General features: G+C 36.4%; 1 protein-coding gene across 2 annotated transcripts in view; it reads left to right on the forward strand.

The window, feature by feature from the left end:
* The window catches only part of KIF5B (kinesin family member 5B), a 37,156-nt gene that overhangs the window by 14,073 nt on the left and 6,029 nt on the right, over nucleotides 1-17,054 (forward strand). Inside the window, exons 8-24 of one of the 2 annotated variants that reach the window (XM_037383922.1) lie at nucleotides 343-467; nucleotides 1,923-2,027; nucleotides 2,455-2,600; nucleotides 4,478-4,626; nucleotides 5,939-6,132; nucleotides 6,939-7,007; nucleotides 8,123-8,329; nucleotides 10,204-10,347; nucleotides 10,922-11,107; nucleotides 11,957-12,074; nucleotides 12,408-12,469; nucleotides 12,577-12,686; nucleotides 12,870-12,971; nucleotides 15,011-15,071; nucleotides 15,180-15,251; nucleotides 15,426-15,530; nucleotides 16,045-16,261. In XM_037383922.1, coding sequence (XP_037239819.1) covers nucleotides 343-467; nucleotides 1,923-2,027; nucleotides 2,455-2,600; nucleotides 4,478-4,626; nucleotides 5,939-6,132; nucleotides 6,939-7,007; nucleotides 8,123-8,329; nucleotides 10,204-10,347; nucleotides 10,922-11,107; nucleotides 11,957-12,074; nucleotides 12,408-12,469; nucleotides 12,577-12,686; nucleotides 12,870-12,971; nucleotides 15,011-15,071; nucleotides 15,180-15,251; nucleotides 15,426-15,530; nucleotides 16,045-16,261 — 2,172 coding nt within the window. Of the gene's footprint in view, nucleotides 1-342; nucleotides 468-1,922; nucleotides 2,028-2,454; nucleotides 2,601-4,477; nucleotides 4,627-5,938; nucleotides 6,133-6,938; nucleotides 7,008-8,122; nucleotides 8,330-10,203; nucleotides 10,348-10,918; nucleotides 11,108-11,956; nucleotides 12,075-12,407; nucleotides 12,470-12,576; nucleotides 12,687-12,869; nucleotides 12,972-15,010; nucleotides 15,072-15,179; nucleotides 15,252-15,425; nucleotides 15,531-16,044; nucleotides 16,262-17,054 lie in introns of both variants that reach the window. The other variant, XM_037383921.1, reaches the window with a different exon arrangement.

Raw genomic sequence — 17,054 nt, forward strand, 5'->3', positions numbered from 1 at the left:
ATGTGTTACGTTGTAAATACAAAAAAGAATATGTTCTGGTATCAGAATGTAAATGTGCTTTCTGTGCTAATAAAGTAAACTAAATGTGTGAAATCCATAGTTGACAGGCTAGCAAATCTTATCAGTGAGCTTATGTGATATTAATAGATGCCTAAGGGAAACTGGGTCTGTGTAACTCAATTAGACAATACTATTGGTTTTACTGCTTGTAGTTTAATAGTCATTGAGAGCTTATACAGTTTCATTAGCTTTAAATCTGTCATGTCAGTGTGTGAAGATACTGGGGTTTTAAGTTGGTTTTGTTGTACAAATGTTTTTGACAGTTTATGTTTTGGATTATAGATATGAATGAACACAGCTCCAGAAGTCATAGTATTTTTCTTATTAACGTAAAACAAGAAAATACTCAAACAGAACAGAAACTAAGTGGAAAACTTTACCTTGTGGACTTGGCAGGTAGTGAAAAGGTAATTCTAAATTTTTCTGCTGTGGAAAACTCTGGTTGTTCTTTACAGTCAAATATTTTAATACTAGTTGTTCACTTGTCATCTCTGAAGCATTTTAAATTTGACTTTGAATGTGGTTTTGGAATCCTAGTCTGGGTTGGCTATTACATATTACCTCTTCAAGCTGACCTGCATTTCTACAGTGAGGGTTTGTAAATATGAAATAGGTGGGGAAATAGGCTAGACTTCAATCTCTGTATCTGTGAGAGCAAAAATGTGTACAGGTGTGTTGGCTGGCCATATACTGGAATAAAGAGGTACCACTACATAAGAAAACTCAGATATTATACGTCCATAAAACAAGTTTCTTAGTTTGAAATTCTGATTAATATTGTTGAAATGACAGCTAGCTTTCCTGTGTCAGTGTCTTAAAGCAGTGAAGGAAACGTATACCATCTTGCTTATTCTGTATCACTTCTTAGGGACTGTAATTAACCTTTTAAGAGCTGGATTTTTGCTGGGTATTATCTTTGCTTCTGGGTTTATACCCATCTTTGTCTCCAGCTTGCTGTTGTCTTTCCTCATGTCATTGTTTGATGGCCTTGTCTCTGATACTGTGTTTATTCAGAAATGTTTCTTAGTGATGGTGGGTTGTTTTGTTGGTTTTTTTTAAATGAGAATGAAACTGAAAGCGTTGCAGTGAGAACAAAGTTAAAGGACTGCGTTGCAAGTCTCCTTTCTCTGTAGTTTGTTCCTTTCACTGTTTTATTTCGAACTTTGCTTTCATGCGTTTCCCAGTCTTTTTTAATTACTTGAGGCTCTCTGATGCCTTGTCTTGGGTTGGTTTAAACACAGACAAATAGAATTGCTTAGTTGTAGTCATGATCACAGCTTGGTGAGAATAGTAAAGGAGGATTACAGAACTGTAAGTCAAATTCTGGCCTTGCGGCGGAAGAGCTAAGGTGAATAGAATGGTGTCAGGGCAGATTTTTTTCACATTTCTGCTGATATCTGCTTAAGTTCCTGGAGCACTCATGTAGGTCAGACTCAGCTTCTGAAATCTGTTCTCACAAATTCTTGCTAATAAAGACTCTCTGCTATGTTTTCCAGAGGGAGTGGTGGTGGTGTATGGTGTTTAAGGAATTAAAACTTTTTGACAAACTTCAAACAACTTTTGAAGTTGTTTATCTGATAGAAGTCATCTTCTATGAAAAGGTGTATTTCACAAGGAAAATACTCACTTGAGGTTTCAAAAATTAGAAACATTTTCCAACACCGGGTTTTTAATGAAAAATTGATGGTGAATCAGGGAAAAGGTCTGAGCAGGAGTCTGCTTATTTTAATCCAGCTTGCTTATGAGTACCTCATAAAGTCAGGGAGATTGACTTCAAAGCAGAAAAATTACCAAAGTCTTGTATTAAATGTGGAAGGTGTTTTTTGAAGATGCGTTTAGTAATTTACTGAAACACTGTATAGGTTAGTAAAACTGGAGCAGAAGGTGCTGTGCTGGATGAGGCCAAGAACATCAACAAGTCTTTGTCTGCTCTTGGAAATGTCATCTCGGCTTTGGCTGAAAGCAGTGTAAGTATTCTCTTTTTGTGTTTTTATACTTCAAGGTTAAAAGCTTGCATCTCTGAACATGATATTATGCAGAAATTCTGTACTGATCTCAGTGATACGATAGAGTCTTTGAAACTAATCCAGTTGCATCAATGCATTGCAAGTGGCCGTTATTCTTGTACTGTGTCAACACTGATTATTAATAAAGTTACATTCAATGTTGGGGGACCTAGACATCATACTGAAAGTTTTCTTGTGCTCTAACACGAAACATAGAAGCACAATTCTATGCCATCCCATGCATGTTTGGTCTTATGATTTATGAATTACAAGTAGAATTTAATGTCTTTCTAATGAAGCTTATACCTAGCAAAAGCATAACTCTTATTTCAACATATTAATGTGTCTGAAAAACCATGACTGATTCAATTAACCGTTTTCTTGGTAGACTTATGTTCCATATCGTGATAGCAAAATGACCAGAATCCTTCAAGATTCACTAGGGGGTAATTGCAGAACCACTATTGTTATTTGCTGTTCTCCTTCTTCATACAATGAATCGGAAACGAAATCTACTCTTCTGTTTGGCCAAAGGTGAGTAAAGGAGTTAATATTTTGCTCTTACTATGCTCAGAAATAAATGCAGACTGAGAAATAAGTACCCTGTTAAGATTCATGAACCAAATTACTTAAAATACTTACTTTTCTATAATTTTTCAGTGCATGTGTGGCTCAGTGTTGTGATCTACCTTACCTCATTATATAAAAATCCATAAACTGGGCATGATTCTAAAGACTGTATTTCCAGGAGGACAGTGTATCATTTGGTTTGAAATGTGGTTTAATGTATAGTCTTGGAGAGTAATTAATACTACTCTTTTTTTATTATTATTATTATTTATTTTATTTCTTCCCTAAAGTGGAAGGAGGGAGGAAAGAGTTCTCCCCTGTTAAGCCGAATTTTTCATTTGCCTGGAGAGCCTGTTCTCTGCCACCCTTTCTTTGATAGCGTGTTGAATTACACATTCTCATCTGTTTCTTGTACCTAGCATTCCAGTAACATTTGAGCTCGTACTTCTAAATTCCTGTGTCATTTGTAATGGAATTTATAAGTACACATTTCAAATTTGTTATTTTGTTATGTATCTCTTCTTTAATGCTATTAATGCTTCATTGTAATACTCTAGTTCCTGACAGCTAGATTTAATCACTTTGTCTACTGGAGCACATTACAAAAGCTGTCAGCATTTTACTTAGTTCATCTGGCCTTCTGTGTTAGCGTACCTCTTCCACAGTAATTCAAAAGGTAGTTTTCTACTGATCTTTTTAGATAAGTTTTTTATTATGAAAAGTAGACCAGATTTCTTAAAAGTCATGCAGAATATGGGTAGTTTGTGGATGTGGAGTAATGACCGCATTCTGCAATTGGTCTCCTTTTAGAGTCTAGGATGTCTTTTCCTTTCCTCTTAGTATGTCTTGAATGACCTATTGTATATTGGGAAGTGTTTTCCAGCTGTAGCTCTGTAGTTTCACTGCCTCATGTTCTTGACTTCTTCAGGAGTTAAGAGTACACTTCTGTCAGCCACCATAATTAGTCTGGTCTACTAATTCAGCCTTCTAGGGATGTTAAATTTATGCTGAAACCCTCAGCTGTAGTAACTGAAGGCTAGATAAATATCGCGTAACTTAGTAGAAAAACATGTGCCTTTTTATAGTAATCAGCTGCAATAAGATTTTGTAGAAAGGTGCTTATAGGACCCATAATGGGGTGGGAGGGGTGGATCTTTCTAATTACTATTATGTTTTTTTCCTGTTCTAATCTTTTGAGTGGGGTATTTGGTAGTAGAAGACTATACAGAAAAAATTACTGAGGTAAGTGAGGTATGGTACTAAAGTAAAACCTATATGCTAACTTCATTAGCATATATTATTCATGCCTGTAGTTTCTTCTCCAAAGCTAATGTCTTTGAGTTGGGTGAAGCTCACCCAGTGTAGACAATCACATCTGAACTTGTAACATCTTTTTGGTTAATGGAGATCTAGTAGCTGGATTTTTAGGTTGAAACAAGCTATTTCTTAAATAAGGTGGATGGTGTACAACCTAAAAATATTATGCTTTCCATTGGAGAAATGTTTGCTAGGTGTGGTGAATACTGTCCTTCATTCAAAGCTGTGCACTACTGTCCTGACTTGAATTTTTTCAGGTGAAAGTATGCGGCTGAATTTTTCCAAGTCACCCAGCTTGAGATTTTTTTTTAGCCTTGACAGAGTTTATTGTATTGCTCTGTCCATTAACAGTTGTATTAATCCAATTGAAAAAATAGTATAGTTGTCAGGGAGTAGAAATAAGCTTTTGGTAGAGGTTGGAATGTTTACCCTTTCACCAGTGAGATGCAGAAATTTTATTTAATAGCCTTTAATTCCTGTGTTTAAAAACTAAGTTTCAGAGCTCTTTGCTCTTTTCTATGCAGAGCAAAGACCATTAAGAATACAGTCTGTGTCAACGTGGAGCTTACTGCAGAACAGTGGAAGAAAAAGTATGAGAAGGAAAAAGAGAAAAACAAGACTCTGCGTAACACCATACAGTGGCTAGAAAATGAACTCAACAGATGGCGGAATGGTGAGAAGCAATTTTTTTTTTGTTCTGCAAACTTTAGGCAAGACAACAGAATTAGTCTTCAGGATACCAAAAATAAATAAGAGCACTGTGTAAGACAGTAATTAAGTCGACATTGGAACTTCTTGTTTTTCACTGTATTGCAGCTGGGATAGATTCTAATAATCACAATAATGGCAAAAACATCTGAAAGTGTGTTGGTGTTAGATTCTTTAACACTTGTTTTACTAGCAGAGCTAGAGTTACATACATTCTATTTTGGAGGAGAAAAGATGGTATTAATTGTAAATGCAGAAACTGAGTATTTCCTCTGGTTTGGTTCTCTAATTCTAATCAGTATCGCAAGATCTTGTCCTTGTTTAAAACTCAAACATGTTAATAGGCAAAAAAACCCACCCAAAGCCTGAAATTGCTGACAGTACAGAGTATGTGCCCATTCTTTATTCCTGAATAATTAACTTCTTATCCGTTGAAGTGTCTGGCAAAATGCAAGTTAAATATGGAGAATAAATTCGGGAAAGAAGGAATGTAGGACTGACTTACAGATGTATTCTGGAGTTTGGCAGCTATAGAAGGTGATTTTGAAATACTGTAGACATATGTACCACATCCTGATGTAGACCTGAGAAAAATAGCTGACTTAAATAAGTTTAGTAGGGTGGAGGTGGGGGGTGGGGTAATCTTTCGTAGAGATGATATGAGGCCGCACCTGAGATGTTAAGTATAGTTCTTCCAGAATATTGACACAAGATACTGGAGTGTTGAAAAGAGCCCATACCTTCCAAGGACTGCATAAAACGTTTTGTAATAAGACGTGAAGGAATTCAGTTTAGTTTACCAGAGAAGTGGCTTGATTAGTGTGTGGTATTTTTTGTATGTGAAGTTAGTAAAGTGTTCTCATCAGAAAAGGATTAATGAACATAAAAGGATAAAAGTGTAACTGAAAAAATATTTTAAATTGAAGCAAAGCAATTTAAAAGTGAACATGGCTACCTAGCAAAACAGACTGCCAAGGGAAAATAAAGGATTTCCTACCTTCAGGGTAAGTTAGGTGCCTTTCTAGAAGATATGGTTTGATGTGAGGTATGGAGCTCATAGCAGAGTAACTAGGTGAAATGCAATGTTCTGCAGTAAGCAAGAGATAGCTTGAATGATCTAGCAGTCGTTTTTTTGCCATGTAATCATGTGAACTCAATTGCTGATTAACCGTGGAGCAGTACTATTAGTGAGGAATATGTGATACTTCTCAGGGCTAACTGTGGAAAATACTTCATGGCTCACTGTACTAAAACTAAGTATTATCCTTTTCTTTAAGGGGAGACTGTACCAGTTGATGAACAGTTTGACAAGGAGAAGGCCAACTTAGAAGCTTTTGCAGTGGACAAGGATATTACTGTTGTTAATGATAAACCAGCTACCACAATTGGAGTAACTGGCAATTTCACTGATGCTGAGAGAAGAAAATGTGAGGAAGAAATTGCCAAACTGTACAAACAACTGGATGACAAGGTATGCTGTTCTTACTTAATGTAAGACCTCTTGGAAATTATATTGAACTATATTATGTAATACTTAATGTGCCAGTCTTCATTTGTTAGTACAGCTTGCTGAAGTATTTGCTAGGAGTGCCTATTCTAATACTGAAACTCTGATTAACATAAACCAAAACTGCTTTATCTGGTGCTAAGTGAGTATCCTTTCATAGTTGCTCTCCCTCCTTTGCTGAAACTACTAAAAAATGTCCTGAAAGCTAATGTATCTGTACATAGGGAAAAAAGATAAAAATGAAAGTTAGGAAGGAAAAGTTAATGAGAATCTTGAATGTTATTTCTGCTTTCTGGGAGTAGAACATTGCTAACCGATTGTTTGGAATAATGCTGTACCAGGAAAAAGTAAAATAAAAAGAAAGCAGGAAAATGAGTGAAGACAGCAGTTTTTTCCTTCTGTGTTATGCATATTTTATTTTAGCATTACTTTGAATTTAAGCAGTCGTACTAAGTTTGGAAAGGGGAAAAAATATTTTAATTAAATCCCTAGTTGTTTTTAGGAAGATAGAACAACTTGGAGAAGACTTGCAAAAGCACAGCTAGAAGAGTTTTGTCTTTGAAGCATGGTGTTTTACATATATGTGCCAGGTTAAGAGCCTAATGGATCAGCCAGTGAAATCAAAATGATTATTTAACTTTATTGCTTTCAGTTATGTAATCGTCTTAAGAATATGGAAAAGTTAGATGCCTAATATCTACTGTCTCTTAGATTATTTTTTCTTAGTGGTATTTGTCAGTTTATTGAACACAGTCTGTCTTCAACTGCAGGATGAAGAAATTAATCAGCAGAGCCAACTAGTAGAAAAACTGAAAACACAAATGTTGGATCAGGAAGAGGTGAGTTTTGCTCTTGCATCTTTATTGTATTTTTGTTTGTCTTTCCTTTAAAGAAATTGGAAATGGAATAGGTTACAGTTTGGGACCAAGGAGTAGAATGGTGGCTTAATACGGTACAATAGTTCTCTTTAATTCCTTATCTAAATGCTCTGCCTGTTCATTCCTCCCATTTTACACTGTACTAATGGCTAAACCTAAAGCATTGTTACTTGAACCTTAAGTATCCATGAAGATCAAAGGAGTCAAAGTATTTTATGCAAAGGTATCAGCAGTTGTTTTCCACATGCCAAGTTAGCAGTTTGTCAAAACTAAAGATACCTCAATTTACTGTAAGGAATCTCTTTTGAGGTTTACTTCTGGTCAGTTGCTCTACAGAGAGAGAAGGGGGAGGAGGAAAATATAAAGGCCCATAATGAAAAAGGCAGTATCTGTGTGTTAATTCATATGCTTGCTATAATATTGAAACAATTTGTATGCACATGTTGCCACTGATGTAATTCAATTAAAGGGGGAAGATACCTATTAATAATGACAGTATTAATTTAATTTAGCCAAGATAGTAGAAAAAATGATTCTATATAGCACAATGATTAAAAAAATAATAATCTTTGTGTACATGGGAAGAAGGAAATGGGTAGCTCAGGAAGTTGGAGCTACTGTTTAATCTTTCTTACTTAAATAAATCTGCCTCTTTAGCAACTGTGCACTTTGTCTAGTTATTCTTAAGCAGCCAACAGGGTTAAGATGCTGGAAGTCTAGTTCCTAGCCTGTTGACAATTTCAGACTTGTGAGTAGTGTCCAGTGGCTTTTTTGAGAACTTGCAGTATTCCATGTGTATTTCCAGTTGCTGTCCTTGTGTCTTGATTTGTAATCACTTCCATCTTGCAAATACTTTAAAAGCTAAAGAACTATACATATAGCTGATAAATTTATTGTGCATTATACTCTCACTGTATCTGTACTTGCCATCCTTGCTGTGTGATGTTAGACACTAAAAAAGTAGACATAAGCTAGTGTAGTAGCTAGAAGTATTAATAAGATTCAACTTCTACATGGATTTTCTTGATGATTATATGTTGCTGTGATTTTGAATAAATCTCTTATCAATGTTGCAGCTTCTAGCATCGACCAGGCGGGACCAAGACAACCTGCAGGCAGAGTTGAATCGCCTTCAGGCTGAAAATGACGCCTCTAAGGAGGAAGTGAAAGAGGTGTTACAAGCTCTTGAAGAATTAGCTGTCAATTATGATCAGAAGTCTCAGGAAGTAGAAGATAAGGCAAAGGAATATGAATTGCTTAGTGATGAACTCAATCAAAAATCGGTATGAAATTGGGATAAGAAATTACTGACGGTCTTCAATGTAACTTTTATTGCCTTACCTCCTCTTGCTTGAAGTCATTTAAAGGTTTTTCACAAGGGAAAATGGGAGTCTTAAGTCTGAAACTTCTCGAGTTTTAGCAAAGGATGATTTTCTAAAACCAGAGAGTTTCAGAAAAATGCACAGTGAATATTGACCTTTATAGCTCTCCTCTTTTTAGTACCTGTGGCATTTTACTACCTGAAGAGTATTCAGCAAAATCTTGGATGTCAGAAATTAACATTTTTATTGCCTGTTTGTGAGTTTTGTCTGTCATTCTGGTGCAGTTGGGGTAATCCTCACTTAATCAGCTCCTTCTAGTCTTGAAATTGCAGTGAGCATGCTACAGCTTTTCTTCACAGGAATGTGTATTTGCATGCTATATTTATGGCACATAAAATAACTTATCTTGATGCCTTCAAAAATAGGCAGTTTATTTTACTTTCTGAAAGCAGTAGTCCTGAAGACTGAGGACATACTCCAAAAAATTACCCTGGTTGAAATACAGATGCAACATCAGTCCCGAAGAATGAATGCCAGACACCCCCTTAACAGTTTCTGACTTGACTGACCATTTTGGTAGCCAATTATTTGGCAGACTTCAATCAGTTTTAAACAATTAATAGTCTACTCACTATCCTAAAATTCTAAGTACTGGAAAGGATCAGCATGCCTGCTGGCATTGCACACAGAATATGTGATGGGCACAAGTCACATTATTCTCTGTTCTTGAAGATGAAAATTCAGTGGGTCTGGGTCTTCTAGTGAACGTGGGTTTCAATTTTCAGTTAGTAAGATTTGGCTAGATAGAACACTGGCATTGAAGCTGATGTTCACAAGATCACGAAACTTCTCTTTAAACTTAAAAGTATTCTAAGCTGAGTAATCTTTACTGATAACTTACATCACTTGAAGGTCAGCTGGAAGTCAGATGATCTCTGGTCTTCCTATCATGGGCAGCGTTTAAAATTTTGTGAAACAGGCTAGCTCAATGTGTGTGATTGTGAAGGTTTGGGGTTTTTCTGTTTTGTTTGCATTGGTTTTCATTTTATAGATAGTTATAATATCTAGAATCACTTGACTAACATGCATTGAGTGTCATGAATAACTTGATCCATAAGAAGGCAACAACTGTTCTGAGGTGATGTAAAATGTAAGGTGTTTGGTCTGTCACAGCTAACCCGTGCAGCAACCATTCTGTGGCATCACTGGCTGAGACTTTTCTGCTGTAAAACTTCAGGCATTTTTTTAAAACTGGAGAACAAAAAGCAGACAACTTTGGAGTATGCAGGCTGCTGAGCTGCAGCCATTACCAACCACAGCAGCTCAGACTAGCTGAAAAACTGCTCTAGAATAAGTTTAGTGCTTATGAACTCTTGGAAATGGGTGCCATTTTTTTATTTGCAAGTAGGAAAGAGTTAAAAGCTCTGCAGGCAAAGCTGAAATTCCTTTCCTTTACCAAAATATGGTGACGGGTGTTGGACTTGCTGTCCGTGTACCCCTTTCCTATAAATGCAGTTCTCTGCAATATTTAACTGTATATAACTCTGAAGCTGTTTAACAATGTTGACCTGAATTTTGTGGCAGAGTTGTAAGATTATATTTTGTGAGCTGAAGGCCTCTATCCCCAGCATTTTACATATCTTTCAGAAGAAATGCTGTCACTCTAGGACTTCTAAATTTTTACTGATCTGGTTTTAGACATAAAAATGGGACATTTCAGTAGGTAACCAACCACATGTTGCTATATGTAAATAAATAGTATGAAATTAGTTCTAAAAATAAGTGTGTTGGTTTTGTGTGTGTTTTTTTTTTTAATTTAACTTCTTTTACTATAGGTCACTCTAGCCAGTATAGATGCAGAGCTTCAGAAACTTAAAGAAATGACCAACCATCAGAAGAAACGAGCAACAGAAATGATGGCCTCCTTACTAAAAGATCTTGCAGAGATAGGAATTGCAGTAGGAAATAATGATGTCAAGGTAAGGATTTTTAATGCCATGTATTGCATACATACATTGTGGCTAGGTGGAGTCAGTTTTCTTAGTATGGTAAAAATAACCACTAGAGGAAGCCTTATGTGTATTAAGCAATGGATAAGCTTATGCCCAAGTTGTTAAACTGTGACTCAATCAGGTCCCAAATAGAATTTGATTCCTCAAAGACAAGGAAAAGCAGGTATGATTTATTTTTTTTTTTTTTTTTTTCTCTCAGAAGCAGTGTTTTCATTCATACTGTTAAACTGCTATATGAAGTGGTCGTAATCAACAACATAGTCTTCAAAATTTAATGCTGACCTGTAGTGCCAATCAGGAAGATACTAACATTAAAAATGGAATGAGGAACTGAAAAGATAAATCTGGAAGATCACTGTAGGACAAGAATGTGAGCAGTATTAGAAATCTATACTGAACTGTATTTCCTTCTTCAAAGGACTCATTACCTTTGTGCAGACTTCTAAATAACCAATAGGAAAACTTAAAGTTGTTCCAGCTCGCCTTTAATTCTATTTCATTGTCTGAGCTTTCTAAATGTTCATTCCACGCTTTTCAGCAGCCTGAGGGAACTGGCATGATAGATGAAGAATTCACGGTTGCGAGACTGTACATTAGTAAAATGAAATCAGAAGTAAAAACAATGGTAAAACGTTGCAAACAGTTAGAAGGCACACAAGCTGAAAGCAATAAGAAAATGGAAGAAAATGAAAAGGAGTTGGCTGCCTGCCAGCTCCGTATCTCACAGGTAAATGTTTCTTTTGTATTCCTAAATGTTCTTTTGAATTCATTAACCTGCTGGGTGAAAGAAAAGTTGCAGTTTTTGACACCTAACAAAATACATTTGTGAGCGAACAGCCACAAGACTCAGCTGTATGCTCTGTATGCTCTCTTCAGTTTTGATGCTTCTGTGTAATTTTGTGACAGGGTGTTAGAATTTCTGCAATATATCTGTAGCCTGATAATGCTTTTTTAGCACTTGTATTAAATAGTGGGGTCCATATGTTCTCCATCACAGGAACATTTACAAGTACAAGTCTTACAGAAGCAGTGGCTAGTGAGCACTCTGCCTACTAATGCAGCAAGATGGAAGTTGGGAAAGGTAGCAATAGCACAATAAAATTACGGTAGGCTTGCATAGCACATTAAACTTACTTGTAATGCAAGAAAGGCCATTTTAATGAGATTGTTAGAAAAGGTCAGTAACATGACTTCTAACACTTCTGAAAATTGTGATCTACATATGCAATTTAATTTTTCTATATTTTGTTTTACGTACAGATGGTCACTTGTTTTTTTGAGATGCATAGTTCAGTGCAGCCTTCTAAATACAGTAGGCCTCTCTTGCCTCTGATAGTATTTAACATTCAAAACATCTCCCAGCCAAAAATGTATTTCGTTCCGATCCAGAATAAAGATGTTGTCTTACAGGCTACGTTACAGGTCTACCTGAGTAGTCATATTCTTCTTAGTTTAGTTGGCACCATTTTTGTTTTGACATCAGGTTACTTGTTTTAAAAATAAGTATAAACTGTTTATGCAGATGTAATTCTGTGATACCTAGTTCTCAAGTAAATGAATCTTTTCATTCTACAAGCATGAAGCCAAGATCAAGTCGTTGACTGAATATCTTCAGAACGTGGAACAGAAAAAGAGACAACTAGAAGAGTCTGTGGATTCCCTTAATGAAGAATTAGTTCAACTTCGAGCACAGGGTAGGAGCTGCCTCCCTACACCCCAGCCACCACCGTTTTAAGTATATAGTGCTAAACAGGGAATTGTTCTATTTAGATTGAAGGGCAGAGCTATAGAATGGCTTTTGGCTCTGAACATGTAGAATTAATCAACAGGAGAACATGTTTCAAACAGCAAACTAATATGGATAGCATTAAGTTAAAGATGATACTGATTTAATTGATGTTTGTGGTGGGAGGGGGCTCCTTCCAGATTTTTAGGTGTTGGGAAGGGAAGGTGGAATTAACTCCATCTTTCCTGTGATTGCCTGTTTACCTGGTTGAAATGTGTTTTCTCTCCTCTATATCTACTAGAAAAAGTCCATGAGATGGAGAAAGAGCACTTGAATAAGGTTCAAACTGCAAATGAAGTCAAGGTAAGTTAATTTCATTGGCTTTTTTGTTGGTTTTTTTTTAAACAAACAACAACAAAGTGAAGTATGGTAACTGCCTGAAATGTAATAGATACTGTTTTTTCTAATAGCAAGCTGTGGAACAGCAAATTCAGAGCCATCGTGAGACGCATCAGAAACAAATCAGTAGCCTAAGAGATGAAGTTGATGCAAAGGAGAAACTTATCACTGAACTTCAAGAGTACGTAATTGTCATTATTTTAGTAATGCCAAATGGCTCTGGACCATGTAAGTACAGAAACACAGCATGGTGGGAAAGAAGCGGCAAGGGTTTCCTCTAGCAGTGTCTTTCTAACTTGTGTTGCTTTACTGAATGTTGTGTTTGACAGGTTCAGTTCATATAATATTTGCTTTCTGTGTTCAGCCAAAACCAGAAGATGATGCTTGAACAGGAACGTCTTAGAGTTGAACATGAGAAGTTAAAAGCGACTGATCAGGAAAAAAGTAGAAAACTGCATGAGCTTACGTAAGTGATAATGGTGCATTAAACAAATGTGTGTGGGAACACTTGCATTTTAAAAACTAATGACCTAATATGATGAAGTGGCTCTCACTGTATGTGCCTGTTAGAGGTTCCAGAGCCTTCTTGAACTTGATGATTTTTTTAAACCTTTGCACTGCCTTAATATTTGAAATTGGAAGTAAAATAATGTGATGGCCACAACTTTTCCTTTGTTAATGTTATGGGTTGGAGTGATTAACTTCCCAATTTGCAGCTAAGTATTGCATGCTTTAAGACTGGAAGAGGCTTGTAACAGTTCCCTTACCCTAGGTTTTTTTGTTCTTGTGTGATTTAACGAGTTGCATGGTTCTAACGGGCTTATTCTTGAGATTAAAGAGCTGCATACTTCATTGAGTAACTAAGTACAGTCAGTGTACTAGTGAATTAGAGACTGAAAAGTTAATGCAAAAATTAGAACTGGATTCTGCTTGCAGGTACGTATCCAAGGGTCAAGCTGAAAAACGGTTCTCAACTTGTAGAAATCAGACCATAATCTCCTGGAAATGTTTCTAGAATATCAGTAGCGACCCCTTTCTGGTATATATGAATTCATCTTTACAGAAGTTAAAACAATACTTTATACTTAAAACTTAAAAAGTGCATGCTTTTTGGCCGTGTTTAAAAACACGCAGTGGCTTTCAAGTTTTTATCATAGAATTTGAAATAATTGGAGGGACCCGACTGGTCTATACTGATATCCAATAAGCAACACTTTTTTTTTTTCTTTTAGCCTTACTGTGAAATACGATGTTGCTTTAACTGGCTAAGATTTTAACAGTACTCTGGTTTTACTAATCCATCTTATTCTAATTTATTTATATGTCACAATGGTTATGAAAGTTACAATAGGTTTTCTTGTCTTGTAAGATTTAGTATACATACCACATTATTAATCCTTATTTCGGTTTACAAGCTAAACTATATAAAGTATTGATCTGTTAAAGGCACGTGCTATATTAGAAACTTTCCTTTTCAAAAGGCTTGCAAAGAAGCATTCAGAATTAGTTTGGTATTCTGTGTCCTCCCCCAGCCTTTTTGAATCCAGTTATTATATAATATATACAGTATATATTATATACTGTATGTCATAAATGTGCATGGCAAATGGCGGGCCAGAAAATGCAGGTTATTAACTTGTTTTTTATAGTTTATATATAACTTAGAGTTATATAAGATGCCTGGAACTACTTTTCCAGGTCCGGAAAATGGTTAGGATGCTGAGATATTCTTTAGAATATTTTATTACCTCAAATGTTTAATCGTTTAGTAGTGGAACTGGCCAAGTAAAGAGAGGTTTCAAGAGGAAAAGCAGCTTTTTGGCTACTTAGTAGAAACACTTCATTTTCATGCAGTCCCTGGCCTTCCTGTTCCAACTTTTGAGTCATAAAAAGAAAAGTCCACATTTCTTTCCTGTATCCTGTCATCTTAGTGATTGCACTGCCTTATAATTTTGAGAGAAAACATTAGCAGTGTAGTAAACACTTTCACATTAAATTGGAAGACAGAAGCCCTGTAGGGTGATAATCGTGAGGGTATATTCCTGTGAACTGAGATCGCTGTTTATGATGCTAGCTTTGGCAAATGTGTAGAGTGGTGAAATGGTAGAACAAAATAAAGATCCTTAATCTGCCATGTGATACCATCTCAGCTAGTAGAGCTAGAACATTTGTAGGGTAAGATCTCCTGAAGTATTCATCTTGGACTTGACTCTGATAGTCTTTCTTTACCTATTTTAGAAACTTATAATTTATGCATGTGAACATACTTGTTTGTATTTTTTCAATATTAAAAGTACTTCCCTCTCTTCCTCCTGCAACTCCCCCACTCCCACCCCATATGGATTTCTGAGTGTGCTGTCATCTGTTGGCTACATCCATAATTGAGGACTTCAGCTGGAAGACGTTTTTCATTTGTACCATGCAGCGTTTATCACTTTAGTCTCCTAAAACATTAAAATTTCCAATTTTGCTGGAATGTGTCAGGGTTAATTTATTCTCTTTTAGGGTTATGCAGGACAGACGGGAACAAGCAAGGCAAGACTTAAAGGGTTTGGAAGAGACTGTGGTAAGCTAAGAGTATATTCCAAAACAAATGTCAATACTTGCTGCTTTTTTTTTTTCCCCTTTCAGAGTTATTTTTGTTAATTTTTTGTTTAATTGCCCTTAACTGTAGGCAAAAGAACTTCAGACTCTTCACAATCTTCGGAAGCTGTTTGTTCAAGATCTGGCTACTAGAGTGAAAAAGGTAATGTGGTGCTGTAGCAAAACCTGGTGTTTCTGAGAATGCTACATAAATTTAAGTTTAGGACTAAATGAGGAACTGTCTTTATGCATTGTAATTTTTCTGGCTTGATCTTAATGCACGAGTTCAGATTTGTGCTCAGCCTTCCGTTCCCTCCCCATGCCTTTGTTACTGCAGAGTGCTGAGATTGACTCGGATGATACAGGAGGCAGCGCTGCACAAAAGCAGAAGATTTCCTTCCTTGAGAATAATCTTGAACAGCTTACAAAGGTTCACAAGCAGGTACAATGAAGCTCTATTTCAAGTTCTAATTAAAAACAGGCTACTTAAGGTGCATTATTATAGACGTGACTAAATGCATGTTGGTTGTAAAATCACTTTCATAATTAAATACTTCTACATCTTCAGTGTGTCTCGATATAAAACAATAGACTAAAGTTTTCCTGTAAAGTAAATTAGTAACTGTTTTAGGTATGTAGGGTGTGTAATGAAACAGCTGCATTTAAATTGAAGAAGGTCCAAGTTAGTGTTTAGGGTTAGAATTCAGTTTAGAGGATGCTTGCCTGGTTTTGACTGAAGAAGTATATAGACCAAGTGCTTATGTTGAGTAGCATGTTCTTCCACATGACTGACTTTCAAATTACAGTCTTACTGATGAACTATTAGATTTGCTAAAAGCTTAAGCAAAGAAAATATAGTAGCCCTACTGTTTTGCCTGTGTAGGGGCAGGAGGGTGTTTTGTTAGCTCTCCCTATGAAGAGAACTACCAAGAAAATAATTGTTTCTGGGTTTGTAGCTGGTACGTGATAATGCAGATCTTCGCTGTGAACTTCCTAAACTGGAGAAGCGACTTAGAGCTACAGCTGAAAGAGTCAAAGCTTTGGAGTCTGCACTGAAGGAAGCCAAAGAAAATGCTTCTCGTGATCGCAAACGGTATCAGCAGGAAGTAGATCGTATAAAGGAAGCAGTAAGATCCAAGAATATGGCCAGAAGAGGACATTCTGCACAAATTGGTTAGTAAAGAATCCCTTGCCCCCTAAAGCATTGTCTGTCTCCTGATATTTTTGATCTTTGTGCATGTGTGCATTTTTCAATCCTAGTTGGAACTGCATGCGTGAACTTGATGTATTTTCTACCATGAGTTATATTTTGGTTTATAGACTGTAATTGTGTGTGTGGTGGTGCGTGGTTGTTTGGGGTGTCTTTTATTTATTTTAAAAGGTTCTTTTCCTGGTAGCTGGATTTTTGTACACGCTGGAAAAGGCTTACCATCCTAGAATTCTAGCCTGAATGTGTATTCCATTTCCTAGAACAAAACAGTACAATGATTGCGAGTCTTAAGTCTGTAACGTCACTCCAGTTCCTAAGACTAAGTAGATATTCCAAAGCAAGGAGACAGATTTAAGCCATCACCTACAACAACAACAACAAAATCATCTTGCTGTCTCTTGATCTTGTGGGGAAGAGGGGCAAACAGAAACCCACAACTAACATACTAAGATCCCTAATTACCTCTTCAGTTCTTTGTTCCAAAACATACAGAACTCCATAGCCCTGCCTAGGGAAAAAGAATGGAAAAACTGGAAATTTGCAGTAGCTGGGATTGCTTCTTGCTGTGTGGTGGGAAGACAGTGTTATTCCCTTGGTCCTCCACCTGCCCTTATCCTTTCAAGTGCTGAGGGCCTAGAGGATGTGTGACCTGTGGAGGACTTAACTGTGCCTATTACATAGTTACTTCTTATTCAGTAATCAATACACTTCTGTTAAATGCTAATGCAACTAAAATAAGCATTGCAGTTGTATTTT

The sequence above is a fragment of the Falco rusticolus genome, chromosome 4 (assembly GCF_015220075.1).
Source record: "Falco rusticolus isolate bFalRus1 chromosome 4, bFalRus1.pri, whole genome shotgun sequence".
Classification (NCBI taxonomy): Eukaryota; Metazoa; Chordata; class Aves; order Falconiformes; family Falconidae; genus Falco; species Falco rusticolus.